The sequence below is a fragment of the Rhyacophila brunnea genome, unplaced genomic scaffold, assembly GCF_057557595.1.
Source record: "Rhyacophila brunnea isolate RB1 unplaced genomic scaffold, BYU_Rbru_1.0 scaffold_5, whole genome shotgun sequence".
Lineage (NCBI taxonomy): Eukaryota > Metazoa > Arthropoda > Insecta > Trichoptera > Rhyacophilidae > Rhyacophila > Rhyacophila brunnea.
In genome coordinates, this window is record NW_028233170.1 from 44,691,495 (window position 1) to 44,709,382 (window position 17,888).

At 37.4% G+C, this 17,888-nt stretch overlaps 1 protein-coding gene across 1 annotated transcript; it reads right to left on the minus strand.

The window, feature by feature from the left end:
* On the minus strand, positions 1-12,214 carry LOC147066474 (uncharacterized). The gene is made up of 9 exons (XM_085955172.1): positions 11,967-12,214; positions 11,327-11,852; positions 10,216-10,400; positions 6,801-6,982; positions 4,033-4,183; positions 3,606-3,730; positions 1,689-1,818; positions 1,128-1,314; positions 1-363 (listed from the first exon to the last, which is right to left on the minus strand). Exons 1-9 carry the CDS (start codon positions 12,046-12,048, stop codon positions 60-62), a joined length of 1,872 nt encoding a protein of 623 aa, XP_085811298.1. The 5' UTR covers positions 12,049-12,214; the 3' UTR covers positions 1-59.
* Between the last annotated feature and the right edge of the window lie 5,674 nt (positions 12,215-17,888).

The following is a 17,888-nucleotide window of genomic DNA, read 5'->3' on the forward strand; positions in this document are numbered from 1 at the left end:
CATTCGGAGTATGTATTTTAAATATTGCTATTCAATTAAATTGATTCGCCTTCATTCGTTCAACCTTCGTCTTCGTACATGAGAAATCCTTTGAGTGTAGTGGGAAGCGGCAGTGCTTGAACGGAGCGGAAGAGTGGGCCCGGGGGCAGGCAAGCGCGGAGTTTGAGCCTCGCAATGTGAGACAACGGCCGGGGAGTTCTACCCCATTCCAAGGGAGGCGGTGCTCCGGCCAAAACGAGCAGGCGCGCCAGAAACATGTTCTCTTGTTTCAAGGCCAGAGACAAGTTGTCTATGATACAGTGTTGCCGGCAGCACAAATTTACATCTGCTCCTTGTTTAATGAGTAATTCTGCCGCTTTGTCTCTGTGAATGAGGAGTGAATTAGTCAATGATAATTTCATCTCGTCTTATAAGTCTCGTAAGTCTCATCTTAAATTATAAGATTCTTTGTATTCTATAATATAAAACTTTTATGTCAAACAACATAATTGAACGATCCATGATAAAACAGTGTCAACCTCGAAGATGTCAAAGAAAACCTTCTCATATAGAGCTGGAACCTAAACGTGTGAGAGTGATGGCAAAAAGCGATCACTAATTTTCATACAATCTGAAATAAGAAGAGTGTTTGAATAATTATGCACACAAAAGTGGCAATTATGTCAAAATGAAATCATAGAAGGCTCCAACTAGAAGAAGATTGAACATCTTTGGTCATTCCTCATATTCTTATGTAATTGCAAATAAAGTCAAGTTTAAGCTTAGTTCAAATCCGTAAATCAAAACTCATTTGATTAACTTGAGAAGTCATCGGAATACTCTGCATAACTTGTTTATCAAAATTAGGTGGCCTGTGTGCACTATTTGACACTTCATCCTCCTGCCAATTTGTGGTTGACATTATTTTACCTCTTAATATTTATAAAAATATATCATGGTTCAAAAATACACCCAATTTAAATCACTTTTTTTACAAATAGCATAGAGATAATTTACATACATGATCAACTCAAATTTAACGAAAATGAGGGTAGATACTATTTTATCCTAGGCCCTTTACTAGACCCTATTACAAAAAAATCTGATGGCTTAATTATACATAATAAAAGGTATAGAAAATTACAAACCTATGTAAAATAATAGCCCGGCACAGTGGTGTGTCGCCGCCTGTGAGTGAAATTACATTCAAGTTGACCAGATAGTCCTGCAGATAGGTGAAGACTTCGTGGAATATTGAAAAATCATTTATGCATTCGACAGCTTCATGCAACGCTGTAGATCCAGTCAAGCTGTTAGGATAATCAACAGATGCACCTGTTTAATGAAAAAAATAAAGGAATCATTGAATTTAAGTATTTAAATCATCCTTTCATTATTCATTTATCACTAAACTCTCATAGCAGTTTGGCTGTATATATTTATAGGGTTTTGTACTCCGATGCTATGAAGAGTATGCCTCCTCTCATTTTGATTGAAATATCATTTATTCGATTATAAGTACAACATAATATCAAAAAATTTGAAAAGATATAATATATTATATGACATGCGTCTTCAAAGGAGAAACTTATATCAAAATTTAAAACAAATGACATACAGCGATGCAATGTTTTCATATAAAAAATAACTTGCTACAAATGGTTAAGAAATCGCATTTTATATAATATTTTGCAAATATTTAGACATACCGTGAATAAGTAGAATTTTAGCCAATGATGCTTGACCGGATCGTGCAGCAATTAAGAGAGATGTATCACCATTATCATCCCTTAAATCCACACACACTCCGCTTTCCAGTAATAATCTTGCTATGTCATCCTAAATATCATAACATATTAGGATTTTAGCAAATAATATGTACTACCCGCGATTAGTATTGCCAAAGAATAAGCTAGATGGCAGGAAAATGCTAGATTTTTTTTGAAAATGGCATTAAAGAACATTTTTGCACAATGATTAAAAAGGAATTTATTGTTACTCGACTAATAAGATAGTCATACAACTAAAAATAAAATTAATGTAGATGCGAAATTTGGTAATCGCTTAAATAACAATGCTAAATTTATTTTATTGTTAAAAAATAAGATGCAAAAACAGGCATGTTCAATTTTGAGGAATTCTGGTTTGATATTTTAGTTTTTTTATGAAAAACTTTAAACGTCAGTATTTTGCAAGCACCCCCCCCAGTCAACCACTTTCCAAAAATCAACAAGAACTTCCATTAACTGGTTCTATACCTTCAACGAGTATTCTTGCTCTATGAGACCGTGATCGACAGGCTGCACATAAAAATTTCACGAGTTATCACGTTCGACTTTAAACTGAAATTACTAGCCACTGTCGATTGGTTTGCATAATGTAAAAAATTAAACACAGTGACATCTGTTTGAATAATTATGAAATACTAAGCCACAAATTATCGATATTACAGCGATTTTAGTAAAAGCTTTGCTCTACATTCAGTGAGTCTTTAAAAATCTGCGGTCTGTTAGATACTGCCATAGTAATATCGTGAGGCATAGAAAAGGTTAAAGTATGAAAAGAATACCCCAACCCAAACACAAAACATCTATTTCAGCTTGGCCAAAGTTATATTTAGAATTATTTTGGGGCAGGCCAGTCTGTCGGTAATCACTAGGGCCCGGATTTATATGCTAGTGCATGTTTTGTTAGGGTGTATGCACAGCTATGAGAGTTGCACAGAAATCTGTTTTGAAAGACACAGAATCCAAAAATAAAATTTTATTGTGCATATAAATGCATATTTGAGACGTTAGAGCATATTTGAGACATTATGTGAATTATGGGAAACATATATTTGAGACATAAATAAATGCATATTTAGAGCTTTTGAATATATAATTTTAGTTTTTTTAAATTATTTTATCGAAATATAACTAAGTTAGCAAGGAAGATAGTTTAGCTGCACTTGCATTTTTAATGCCATCTCCGAGCTGTGGATTTATCAGTGGAAAAAGTGAAGTCAACGCGGGTACTATTATTTAAAGTTTGCCCAAGTGGACGTTGAGAGGTAGTTTTCCGCATATAAACAAAATACTGACAGATACATATGCAGAAAAATTTAATGCCAGAGCATAATATTGAAAAAAATAATGCATTTTTTTTTCGGGCAAAAAACAGAAAATAGTATTTAGGAATAGTAGTGTGTCGTTTTTGTTTTTTAAGTTGTGTTTGGTTTACATTGCATTTATAATTCAATTATTTGTAGGTACTTGTGAAAAAACTATTTTGAAAATTGTAATTGATTTTATATTCTTTGTTTTTGTTTTTTGTTCTGATATCGTATTATGTTGAAAAATTATTAACTAGTTATTCGATTTTTTGTCGGTAATATTGGGTGAAGTGGGTATTTATAATTATTTCCCACAAAAAATGTAAATTTTTAACTGCATATTTCTTCAGTTTTAGTGCATATTTTATTGATTTTAAGTGCATACGTGCATGCATATAACCATGTTTTTTGTTGCATACAAATCCGGCCCCTAGTAATCACACAATCGACTTCATTAAACTCCCTATCAAATCACTGACATGGGGCAATAAGAAATTTATAATATATAATAATGTATTATTTAGTTTTTCACCTTTTTATGTAATACAGCATGATGAAGAAGATAATGATGAGGAGGAGGCCGAGCCCCTGCCGATAAAAGCATTTCAACTACCTCAGTGTCGCCCTCCCACACAGCTTCACATAAGGGTGTAGTACCTGCAAAATATATAATACTTATGACAATCCCTTATAATTTAACATTAATAATCAATAGTCAAATTATACCTCTACTATCTATATTTTTCTATTATATTGATATTCTACAACCAACATGTCATGGCTGCGATTTCACAGCGCTGTATGTAATATAAGACAGAAGCGGGGTCGGGATCATAAATACCATAGCCGCTGAGACGTCGACAGCCATGATATAATGGTAAGACTATCATCATGTCTCGATAATATTATTAGTATAGAATGTACTACCACTACTAAGCACATAATACATAATGTTAAACCTCGGATATCTTCTATGTTGACATTGGCTCCAGCTTGCACGAGCATAGCAATAGCGTTTGTCCTTTTGTGTTCGATGGCTAACAGCAAAGCGGTACGCTCGACGCCATCTTTAATCTCCAAAGACACCCCGGCAGACATCAAAATTTCAATCTTAAATCATCAAAACAATGATATCTATCATATGCCACATATTTAATTCATCATCATCAAAAATTTTGGCATATTTCTTAAATATTTTGCTTGCTGTTTTGAAAATGACACCCTGATAATGCACGGATAATATTATAAAGCTGTGTTGTCAGACATATTGATTTTTAAGAGCTTCGTTGGTTTCTGATGCGGTTAGATAATACTATAACACTTATACTTCGCTATATAACTTTTCGATTTGTAACAGCTTTTTTAATAATGGCGCAATTTCAATTCACTAACCAATTTTTTTCTTTATACAGCTAAAAAAATACTTTAATGTGTCAAAATTTTCGACTTCAAGAAAGACTATCGTGCATGTAAAGTCATGGGCATTATAAAATTTGATAAACGACACGTGATAAGAAATACTTGGCCGACAATTGACAAAAGTGCTTCCTCATTTCGAACAAGAGCTGAACATTCTAATTCAAATTGACCCAATGAAAAATGTATTTATTTTTGTAACAAATATGATTTTGAAATAAATAAAATGCAATCTATGAAAAAAATACCAAGTATGTTTGTTCCCACACCACACCCACGGTGGCCGCGCGGCTTAAGCGTTGGACTATAACGCCGTGGGTCCCAGGTACGAATCCTGAGTCTGGCAAGTACACATATTGTTTTTCAATTTGTGTCTGTCAGGGTATGGACCTAATAGGTTGAGCAAGTGGCTGACATCCATTTCTCATAAAAAACAAAATCTGTTAATATAAACCTCTACTCTGTGGAGGCCCATATGATCCTATTAGGATCGGACATTGTCGAAAGAAAAAGAATGTTTGTTCTGCCAATTTTGAATTTTTACCACATACCATGATTTTAATATGGTAATTTCCATGAATGATTTCATCGGTCCCTATCAAAAAAGTCGGATCTGAAATTTTGTCATTTTCGGATTATTACGTAAAACTTATTTAAACATTTATACCACAATCACAGTTTTTTTTGTTTGTTTGAAAAATTTCGAGATATTCAAGTTCTCACCAACCGACATTGTTGGCTGGGCGTGGGTGAGCAAGATGCGTCGGATCTGACAGTTGCTGCTATGTTCACCGGACAGACGGATGTTTTTATAAACGTTTAGATAAGTTTCTATAACCCGTATTTTTATTCATTATGGCAAGCAATAGGTCACAAAGGATATTTGATGAAACATCTTTGATTGCTCGTACTGAAAAATAGCATTTTGCAGATCCGACTTTTTTAATAGGGACTGACGATTTGATCTGTCGATCTTTGTCGGTTTCGTTGGGAGTTCCATCAAGGTAGGAGCCTCTTGGTGTCTGCCGACAAGATGGCAAGTGACCTGACGGTATCACGATGATTCCATGGAGGGAAGGAAAATGTATGGTTTGGGATGCCACTGCGGTGGATACCACAGCATCTCACCTGAATAAATCAATTCAACCGTCAGGTTCAGCAGCTCTTTGGCTGAGTAATAAAGCCAAAAAATACGATTGTCTGTCACCTAATTATATTGTGTCCCCTGGGTTTCGAGACATTTGGACCTTCGGGACCTTCTGCTTTGAAGACGGTGGCTGAGATAGGTTGGCGCTTGACTGATAAGACAGGTGAGTGCCGTTCAACTGAGTTCCTGAGGCAGTGAATAAGCATAGAAATCCAAAGAGGAAATGCAGTCGCTGTTTTAAATACTCTTGAGGTATCCAGGGGACTGGAGGAGATATTTTATATACTTAGGAAAACCTAGTATAATACTTATCAATAGTTTTATAATTATTTAATTGGTTTATATATATGTACTTATATCGTTTAATTTTACACCTCTTGTCACTTATTTTGTTTTACTCTTTTTATCATTATTATTTATCTATATAATTTTTTAAATCTATATTATATAATTCTCAATGTGATATAATATCTAACTGTTTGCTTGTACTAATAAAATTTTATCTTCATTTGCGTCGCTATTCTATACACAAGGCGGCTATCAACGGCTAAAGTGATAAATAATATTATTATATTTATATATTGAAGCGGTTAATTGTTACAATAAGTTAACCGTCAAAACTGTCTAGATCGCTCTAAAAGTTAACACAGCCACTAGAGGGGCTGTTAAAACATAGCACTTTTTGACAGCTTAGATGGTTAACTTATTGTAACAATTAACTTCTCAATACATAAATATGATAAACTACCGACGATAGCCGCCTTGTGTATAAAATAGACCCGCTGGTGTTATTTTGTTCGACTCTTACTGCTGTCAGAATTATTTTTATTTTGACATTATTATACAGTTATTATGATATAGAAAAATGTAATTATTATTTTATTGTTATTATCGTGTATTTGTATGGAAATAAATGATTCATAAAAGCTAACTTTTCAAGAACGTACCTCGGCTGTAAAGCGAGGTATTAGTGAATGTATGTATTTTCTACGTCGTCCAGAAGCCCTGCATACTTGTTCAGTCGTCGCAAGAATAAAAGCCAACAAGCTTCATAAAAATCAATGCATCGTCTTAAGCCAGCTCAAATTAACTCAAGACATTAATTCATAACCTGTATTGTAAAGAGGAAAGAGCAGTGATAACTTTCCATCCTGCAATACTCACAATGTGTGTATGCCCTTTACTGGCGGCTATATGAAGAGGTGATAAAAACTCGGGACCGGACGTTAGGCGATTAGGATTTGTGCCGGCAGCTAGTAGGATGTGCGTTACTCCCGCGTGGCCATTGCTCACAGCCAGGTGTAAAGGGGCCAGACCTTCTCTGTCCATCGTGTCAACTTTTGAACCTAAGAGGAAGAGTAATTAGGAAAAAAATTGGTAGGCAGCGTCTCTATACAAATACAAGTAATACACATTAGGTAATGTGAATCGCTTATATAGCAATACGTGTTAAAATGTTATGTCATCTGTCACACTGAAATGTTTATACTATGAAAGTTCATTGAAACCTAAAACATAACACACTCTTAATAAGTATACCTACCTAGATTACAGTTAGGTTTCGATTTGTTTTTATGTCCCAAATGACCTCAAAAACGACTGTCATCCTCCAATGCTAAGACACTGGCTTCTGGTTCTGTTCTGTTCTGAGTTCGAAACTTGGTGAGCTCACAACACATTTTTGTGATTTTCTCAAGTCTGGATGTTTCTGAGTTTACTACTACGCTACTATAATTGAAAACAGTGTTAAAAAAGGATAAATTAAACAAGTCATGAAAACTGCACAATGACTCACATTATAGCTGTTCCTTTGAAGTCACTTTGTGTAGACTATTATAACACGCATCAAAAAATATACCCCAATTCATGGTGTTTTTAAATGATATGAAAAGCACAGAATACAACATGATTTTTTTTAAATATTAAATCAACTATATTATCAGTCATCTTTGAAGAGCTTTTATTCATTTGCACAAATCGATAGCTGAGTATTAATATTTGACAGTAGAATAGATTATCATTCCTAATTATTGCTGAAAATAATACATCTAATGCAGTAGTGAGCTGCTAGAATTTTAAAAGCAACTTCACATACCAATAGTAGGTACATATTATTTAACTTACTATCTTTGGGAACCCATAAAACTTCATCACTGATTTAAATATAGGTATATTATTAAGAAACCCATACTGCTGAGGCAATCCTCAAGAAAACCTTGATTTAGTGAAACCCAAACGCCAAACCCGCTCTGGGCGATTTTTCAATAAAATTAGTTTTGAATGTACATATCGTCGGTGTTTTGTAAAAAGGTCGAATCAACCATTTTGGCGAAATCGAGATTTTAATGAAAATACAATATGTACCCCACTGCTTTGTTGTGTAAAAACGGCGAATTTTTATCTCCACAGGAAAGTACTTAAAAACAATAATCGACTAAAATTAAATTAATTAAAATTACGAAATAAAAAGCAAGTGTGACATATTAGGCCTTTTATATTATATAATAATACCTATTATAATGACAGTATTCTTTCTAAGCTTTATTATAAACTTGTTAGATATTTATAATCATCTACAGGTAAAAAACAAATAAATGTCAAAAGTTAAAAAACCTCCTCCTGTAAAGTAGCATTTTGGTTAATTCGCCCTTTTTACAAAACACCGACGATATGTGCTGTATTGATAGGTCTACCAGCCTTAAGAGGTGTGAGTCTTAAATTTCGCTCCGTTTCATCAAAAAATCAAAATGAATATTGACTAGAGTCGCCAAACCCGCTTTAAGGATAAATAACAGGTTACTAAATCGCTCTACATAGCCGACCAATCAGACGTCGCCGTTCAAACCATGATTTTTAGCATACGTTTAAATCGCTATATGTCACCACCAGCGGCGGCTCCTCTAATACCATGCAAGTGCTATGCACTGCCTGCATTTTTGAAGACAATGCTCAACTTGTCATTGTTATTCATACGTGTATCACTCACTTCGCAAAGTAGAACATGTAGCAGTATATGAACAATACTCCATTCACGAGCGCAAAGCGATTGCGATCCAAACAGATTTTCAGTTTGCACAGGATTACAATGAGGTCATTGTATACTACTTAAACGGTGGCCGAATGTTCCTGTAATGGCGTTTTGTGTAGAATTTTTTACACACTTTTAGATCGGCACACGAAACGAAGGACTCTAGAAACAAAAAGAGGCCAGTTGCTGTTTTATAACAATGTTGGCGAATTAATTTTTAACAATTTTACAGTTAACATATTTAATGAATCGCCAACATGTTACGTTGTTATTTCCAACATGTTATTTCCAAACCACTCAAATACATTCAAAATAATAAAAAAAAACACATCAGCGGTTATTTCTTTGGCTGACGCATTATTCGCTCGGAGCATAAAGCCATAAACTGTGACATTTATATTTCTTTATTGATATTAAATCATTCTGTTCAAAAACTCTTTTGAGAAATAGTATAAATAAACAAAGACATGTTTAATTTATCTTCTGAGAAGTCGGTAAGAGAACACGGCAGCCTTCGGTGATTGAGGTAATCATGAAAAGACGCTTTACAACCTTACGTCGCTAGGACACGTATTCCGGATGCCGCCAAAGAGTGTGACACTTCGTACCCTTATGGCACAGCCTTAAGGGTTCCGTCGCCATGGCCGGCCCTCCCTCACCCTGCAGCGGTGCCACAAAAGCGACCTACGCGCTGCAGGTCTGACATGGCGGGAGGCGCAAGAGTTGGCGATGGACCGAGGGAAGTGGCGCGAACTTGTGCTTGCCCTATGCCCCAATGCTGGTTCGTGACAGGGTGAAAGAAGATGTTCTCTTTATAGAAGGTAAACCATTGCGCACTACCAGAAAATGCTATTCTGAAGACCACCGGCCGCCACTGGTCACCACTACTAGCATCAACGTCATAGTAAGTGCACAATACAGTTTTTCGCGATTTACTCGATACTTTAGCGACTAAGCGACTCAATTAATACTCTATGAATCAAGTCTCTGCTAATTAAATGTTTACTCTCTCACAGAATCAGCAAAGATATTAGATTTTAGATATTACACCATTGCTACTATAAACAAACACATTAGCATGAAGTTCGATAGTTTTTATAGAAAATAAGTTTATCACTGAGCGAGAAAAAGCAACGATGCAATAGGCTTCATGTAAATAAATTAGGGAAAAGAAACTGTAATAATTCATTCAACTTTGATAATGAATTCGCCCTGTGTAATTTGTGCACACTAGAAGAAATCACATCTTTGTATAATCAAGGTTAAATTGTTCCACTGTAGCTAGACTGCACTCCCAAAGGCGGATAATTGACTTCCAATAGGTATCCATTGATGTTTAATTTACTCTTGTAGTATACAAATTTGCACCTTCATCTAATTTGTCTCTCGCAGATATCCCTGCCCACCACAGTCTTGCTGGGGAGAAATTTAATTTGGCGAAGAGGTCAAATCATCTCAGCTGAGATATACATACCCTATCTGGATAAGTAATGTTTGTCTACACTTTTTCTTTAATATTTTAAATGAGGTAGTATATTATTATTTATTTACCTGATTGCAACAATAGGCGCAGTGCTCCACAATGCCCCTGTTCGGCTGCATAATGAGCGGCTGTTCGCTGGCAAGCATCGGGTGGATCAGCAGGAATTATTCTTTCACGTCGTTCAGTTCTTATATGACTGGTTTCCGAATCTCCTATTAGACCCTCAGTTTGTTCAAGCATTTGTGCGTACCACCTAAATTCAGATAACATCGATACAATTTAAATAGTTTGGTGGATTGTACGGCAATTGCATGGATTCCGATAAAAGTAATCACAAAAAATGTCATTATCTAGAAATATTTTCTACAACAAAGCTAATCATCGCAAGAGCTATAGGCTGCAGTACAAATAATTCCTTCGGCTTTCTGTTTACCAGTCAATACAACTTGTAAAAAGAATAAAGACAGTTAAAATAGAACAATGAAGGATTGCCTTCAGTGAAAGGAAAGTCTTCAGTGGTTGATGAATGCTTTGGAGTTGGGTGAAGAGACTTTGTAGTTAGCCACGAAGGCGTCCCATGATTGACAATTGTGGAGATTCTTTACCTGTACTAAATTAAACAAAAGTTTTTAGGTACCTAGGTAGTTTTAATAGCGGTTAATAACAATTATTATATAGTTAAAATTCATAAGATACCTTTTTTGTTGCAAAGTAGGTCTTACGGCCAACACGTCATTCACAGTATGTAGTATGAAAAAATTAATGTGGGGATCAGGGCATAGAGATGTACATGAAAAGGGAACGATTTGTAGTAAGCAGCAGACGTGTTAAACAATCTCTATGACGTCATGTCAGAAAGAATAATATAGAAATTGTAATGTAGGTGTACAGTGTTTAAATATTTACTAATATTATGCACCAGTGTCCATAAATAATCCGACTTTGGTGACTGATGTGAACACAAAGAGATGCTTCACTATGGGACGTGTACGCAGGATGCCGCCCAAGGATAGAACACTCCATACCATCAACATGGTCGATCCTCCTTCATCTTGCAGTGATACACATGTGTAAGTCTCACATGGCACGAGACCGTGTGTTTTTCCTATGCTCCAAGTGTGACAGGGTGACGTAAGTAAGTATAGTTAGATGATCAGTTTTTCAGAATATAATACAAACCTGTAAAGAGCAGCCCACGTTTCATCTTCAGTGGTTGGCAACGCTTCAATCCCAACTTCTTCATCCCATTCCAAGCCTTCGGAACCCCCAGCAGTTCCCGCCCACTCTGGTGATAAATCTGAAGGTGAATTATCTCCATGGATAACCACATAATACCCCTGGTTCTGATTTGAATAGTCAATGGAGAATGAACACATCGTGTAGGGCTGAGCTTGCATTGACATTGATGAACTCATCGCAGCCGGGTAGTTAAAATTATCACAATTCATGGAGGACATCATGTAATGACAAGAGTGAGGGTCTTCAGAGTCTCCTTGACAAACATACTGTTCGTTGTCCCTCATGTTGCGGTAATCTGAGGACGAATAGCTCGCAGAGCTCGCCCACTTCATTCTGGATGACTCTTTCGGTGACATACGGGAAGACGCATTGTCCAAGAGCAGCTGCAGAATCTCAACATCTCCCAATGAGGCAGCAGCACCGATAGCCGTTTTTCCAGTCGAACTCGTCACATTAAAACAGGCACCTAAACACACCACCAGTATAGCTTACAAAAATCGATAAACAATTTTAACGAAATATAAACTAATCATATCTTTGCCAAATATAAAACGTTATACCTATACAAATTCTAACTTGCCTTGCGCTAAAAGCTTGTTGACAGAGAGAATGTCACAGCAGCAAACTGCCTGGTATAATCTTTCGTTTACAGACAATTCCATTCGAAAATTTATTCACACTATATAAAATACAACGTAATCTCATTGTATAAAAATTATGCCAATATTCATAATCATCTAATCGTATACAAATATTTTCTGCGTTGTCTAGAATTATCAAAATTAATCAGCATTATCTGGGTTTTTGTTTTTTGGTTTTGTTTCGTGAACTGTCATGTAAAATTTGAATGAAGCTTTCGTCTTTATTGATTTAAAAGCTCCCGCGTGCCAAAAAGATTTCACTTCGTTACCATAAAGATACCTGCTTCCGGCCGCTCCGTTTTTTACCTTCGGTTTTTTAGATTTTATAATTCTATAATATTGAATAATTTATGTACCTACCCTATTTTTAAAAAGTATATATTTCTATTTATTAATTTTATCGTAAAATAATCGATACATACCTAATATCAAGTTAAACTGGGTAATAATAAATAATTTTATTAATTATGCGACACAAATTATTAGCGAAAGAGAACAATTTTTTTGAGACCGGACTATTGGCGAATGTTGCAATAAAAAGTACCTACCTATCGAAAAGTTCACACTTCATTTTTATAATGAGGAATGTTATGGTTTATGGTAATAATATAGTGTGCATCTGCCATCTATGGTTTTCAAACTTGTTCGTTTCACGGCGCCCTTTGCGTAGTAGGTATAAAATAATGTTTGATGATACCCTAAAAGTGTATGTTCTCAGAAGGCGATGGGAAATAATCTTCGTTCAGAATCAGATTTGAAACCTTTTCCGACAGAAAGAAAGGCCTTTTTATGAGTCATCGTATATTGAGAATTAGAGCATTTCCACGAAACATAGTCTCAAACAGAAACAACGGTCTTTTTAAGTCGGCCCTATTGATTTTTTTCCTGCGCGATATGCCGCTATTGTGTATTTACAATGCAAAATAGGAATAACAAAACAAGGAATTTGAATGCTTCCATTATTTTTAAATAAATAAATAAATAATAAGGATTTCAAGTTATACTGTTATACACAGTTATATTTTTATAAAAATCGATGTTTTTTAAACTAAATACAAAAAATATTAAAACTACGAATTAGTAAAAAATCTCAATGTTAAAACATAGAAAGCTTAATAAACTAAATTTTAATAATAAATATGACCTTAAAATATAATGTAATAATAACGTAACTGTGGACATAAATATGTAACAAATTCAGATTTTTTTATAATTTATTGTAAGTTTATCTTTGGCTTAAAAAAATAAATTTTTCTTTTTAATGTTTTCAGATAAGTATATAATTATTAATTAATACAGTTGAAATTGTAAATTATCAAAAAAATGTCTCAAATTGCAAACTTCGTATTCTTCCGTTAGGTGCGTTTGGTGGTATAAGCATCCCCCTTAAGAAACAAATTAATTAATAATATATTAATACACTAATAAATAAATTAATAAATTAAATTAAATTAATTAAATTAAATTAGGAATTAAGGAAGTCTCGTATTGTCCTACTAACTTTGGGTTGAAAATATTGAAATTTGGATTCATTCAAAAAACCGCAATCAAATGCTGGTTCGGACTGGTCGAGTAACTTAGTCGAGTGAGTAATTAAGTAACTAAACACTTTATGAACAGTCAAATTTAGTCGTATAATTTAGTAAAATCATTTAGTCGAGTCGATCCATTTTTCGGTCGAGTAGCGACCCACCACCTCTCGCTAAATACTAAACAAGCCACAAGACAAGTCTGAACACGTTATATTTAGTCAAGTCCATTAGTTGTTGTAGAATTTCTTCCTCCAATTCTTCTAATATATTATGAAGTTTAGTAAACTTATTTTTTTTAATTACTTCAATATTTCTTCAATATTAAATTATTTCAATAAAAAGAATGTTATATTCTTAAATCATGTGACTTATCCGTTGAATAAAAAAAATAGTTAATTTTTGCATTGTTATGTTGTGCTCTGTTCATTTTGAGACGTCACTTACTAATGTACTATATTCGGACACTTTCCAGTTACTAAACCACTAAATCACTCGCCACTCGACCAGTCCGAACCAGCCTAATGGTATATAAGTCCGCAGGTTCTCTACTCTTGGATTAAGGAATCAAAGTCACCCTCCCGTCAATGGATACCTACAGAAAATCCCAGGACCACCTCCAAAAAGAAAAGATCTCATACAACACGTATGATCTCCAGGCTCAAAAACCCTACAAAATCGTCCTCAGAGGGTTGGACCCAAAATTCACCGAGGAAGAGATCCTAGAGGAACTCACGCAAGTCCTTGACTACCCAGTCCTCAAAGTCCAGAGGATGAAAAAAGGGCCAAACAGATCCCCCATGCCCCTGGTCCTACTAGATGTCGAGAAGACAGAACGTGGAAAGGAAGTCTACAACCTAACCGCGATATGGCAACTCCGCATCCAGGCCGAGCCACTGAGACGAAAAACCTCCGCCGGGCAATGCCATAAATGCCAAGGATACAACCACTCAGCTATGAATTGCTTCGCCCCCCCCAGATGCGTAAAATGCGGAGAACAACACATCTCCTCCTCCTGCGCTCACACGAGGGAGATGGGCCCCGCGACATGTGCAAACTGCCAAGGACTGCACCCTGCGAACTTCAAGGGCTGCCCAAGAAGACCTGGCAATCAAGGATTTGCCAGACGCCCGCCCCCGCAACCATTGATGAGCCTGCCAACCCAACGCCCAAACACCTGGGCCAAGATAGCGGCCTCTCAGACGAACAGCGCCCCCCGAACCCAGGACATCCCAACCACCACCACCAAAGCCCCCGTAACCCACCCATCCACCTCCACCTTCATCACCCTCCCACAGGACCATCCACAGGTACAGCATATTTTGATGCTGTCCCAAAGGTTGAGGGCCCTGTCGGAAGAAGTCAACTCCTCGCTAGAGCTAATATGCCCAACCCTCCATGGCCGGTAAAATAAAACCAACATCACTTCAGACCGCGATCTGGAATACTCGAGGTTCACTCCTCAAAGACAAACACGAAGTCCGACACTTCCTGCGTGAGCACGACATTGACATACTTCTCGTCAATGAAACATGGCTCAAACCCTCGCACCATATTAATATACCGAACTACACTATCCACAGAACCGACAGACTCACTAAAGGTGGCGGAACAGCCATCATCGTAAAATCACATATCGAGCACTGTTCAATACACCCTCAGCCACCCGCGCGCGTCACACGTCCGGCTATAGAATCTACCTCGATATTAGTAACCACTAAGAATTACGGCTTAGTTAAATTCACAGCTATCTACTGTCCTCCGAAACAGAAACCCACCAGGTCAGATTTTGATAACTTATTGGACACCAACAATACTCCCACAGTCATTGCCGGAGACTTCAACGCCAAGCATTCCGCTTGGAACAACCGTAAGTCAACGGCTCGAGGAGTAGTGTTATACGATTTCATTCAAGCTAGCCAATCAGTGATAGTCGCACCTCTGACGCCCACCAACTTCCCAAACAGAGGCATGCCTAGTATTCTCGATTTCGCTATCATCCGTAATACCAACTACATCCCCATCATTCGTACGGTAGATGAACTAAACTCCGATCATAAACCGGTCCTAATGTTCCTCGGGGATGCATTGGACCCACTAGTTACGACACCAGACTCCCAAAGATATAAAGTATCCTGGGAAGACTTTGCCATTCATCTGGAGGAACACCACACGATTCCACTAGATCTCTCATCAACACCTAAAATAGACTCCGCAATAGGGGAACTGACAGCCTCTATAAACGAGGCGATCAAGTCCGCTTCAACTTTGATCAGTCAGACTGATACCCACAGAATGGATATGCCTAAATCCACCAGACTTAAAATCACGGCGAGAAACCGCGCCAGGAAAATCTCCCAAATCTTGGGGGACCAGCCCTCTTTCCTCAAGTTTAAAAAACTAAGGAAAGAGGTTCGCAAACTAAACGCCACACACGCTAGTGAGACCTGGAACTCCAAACTCACAGAGTTACTTAAGGGCAGTGACCCCTTCTGGAAACTCTCTAAAGCCTTGAGGATAAAGAAATGTCCTATCACTCCCCTGAAAGCCTATAATAAAATGGTCTACACGACTGGAGAAAAACTCGAGGTATTTGCGGACAGCCTCCAAAATCAATTTAGACCCAACGAAATAGACACATCTAAAAGGTCCACCAGACGACACCTAAAATCAATTGAAGACAGGGCCAGCGCAATCATACACGATAGAATAGATCCTCCACCACCTCCGATCACTCCAACCTCCACTCAGGAAGTTGAATATTTAATCTCACGACTTAAAAATCGTTCAGCGCCAGGCAATGACGGAGTGAGTAACCTCTCCCTCAAGAATTTACCAGAGAAAGGCGTCCTTGCCTTAACAGGAATCTTCAATGCCTGTCTAGAGCTGCAATACTTTCCAGATGCCTGGAAACTTGCTGACATCATCCTCCTGCCAAAACCGGGCAAGGATCACACTCTCCCCGAAAGTCACCGGCCAATCAGCCTCCTCCCTACGATGAGCAAACTCTTAGAAAGACTCATAAATGCCAGACTTCAAATCATTATCCATGAGAAGAAACTCATACCAGACGTTCAGCACGGGTTCAGAGCCGGTCACGCCACGAACCATCAACTGCTGCGCGTAACAGAATACATAACAGACGGTTTCAATCACCACAAATCTACAGTTGGCTTGTTCTTAGATATTGCTAAGGCCTTCGATAAAGTTTGGATCGAAGGCCTCATTGTTAAACTCTCAGAGGCCGAAATCGATCAGCCAATTATTCAAATCCTGCACTCGTTCATCACCGACAGACACTTCGCAGTCAAACTGTTCGGAGAAAGATCCTCAATCAGACCCGCAAGCGCCGGAGTACCACAAGGCTCCGTTCTCGCTCCGTCTCTGTATAACCTCTATACAAGAGACATTCCGATCCCATCAGACACCCCATTAGCTTCATGCATAATAGCACAATATGCAGACGATACAGCGATCCTCTCCCGATCGTTGAATCAAGACAGAGCTACAGAACTAGTCCAAAGGGCGGCCGACCAGGTCTCCGCCTGGTGCGACAAATGGCGCATAAAGATAAACGCAGACAAGAGTAACGCCATTTGCTTCAGGCGCAACTTTAGGAAGAAACCACCTCCTAAACGTAAGCGCAAATTCCCACACCTGGTAATGCATAAAACTAAAATCCCTTGGACCAATACGGTCAAATATCTTGGTCTTACGCTAGACACAGCACTCAACTTTTCAAAACACATTAGCGATAAAAGACGCCAAGCCGACATAGTCTTAGCGAAGCTCAAACCCATGATAGGACATAGGAGCAAACTTGCCTATCGCAGCAAGTTGCTATTATACACAGCTATCATTCGCCCCATTATGACCTACGCGTGCCCCGTCTGGGCATTCGCCGGCTTAAAATTCATCAACAGATTACAAATCGTACAGAACAAAACTCTCAGAGCAATCACCAATGCCCCCTGGTTCGTCAGGAACACCACACTCCACAGCGATCTTAACTTGGAAACCCTCCAAACCCACATCCTCAAGCTCACGAAGCAATTCTACAGCTCCATCAACAACCATCCCAACACGACAATTAAAGACCTATTACATTACGACATAAACGCCCACTACAAATTTGACCGACCAAGAAGGGTACTTCTACTAATGCCCCCCTCCCCTAAATAAATATCCTTTTTTCCTATATTCTTCTATTGTGTATACTCTTTTCTTCTTGTACTTTTTATATGATTACAGATCCCTTGCCAATCAACCTAGACCGATCAACACCCAGGATGTCCGGATGACCCAGGAGGGTACTTCTATTAATTCCCCCCT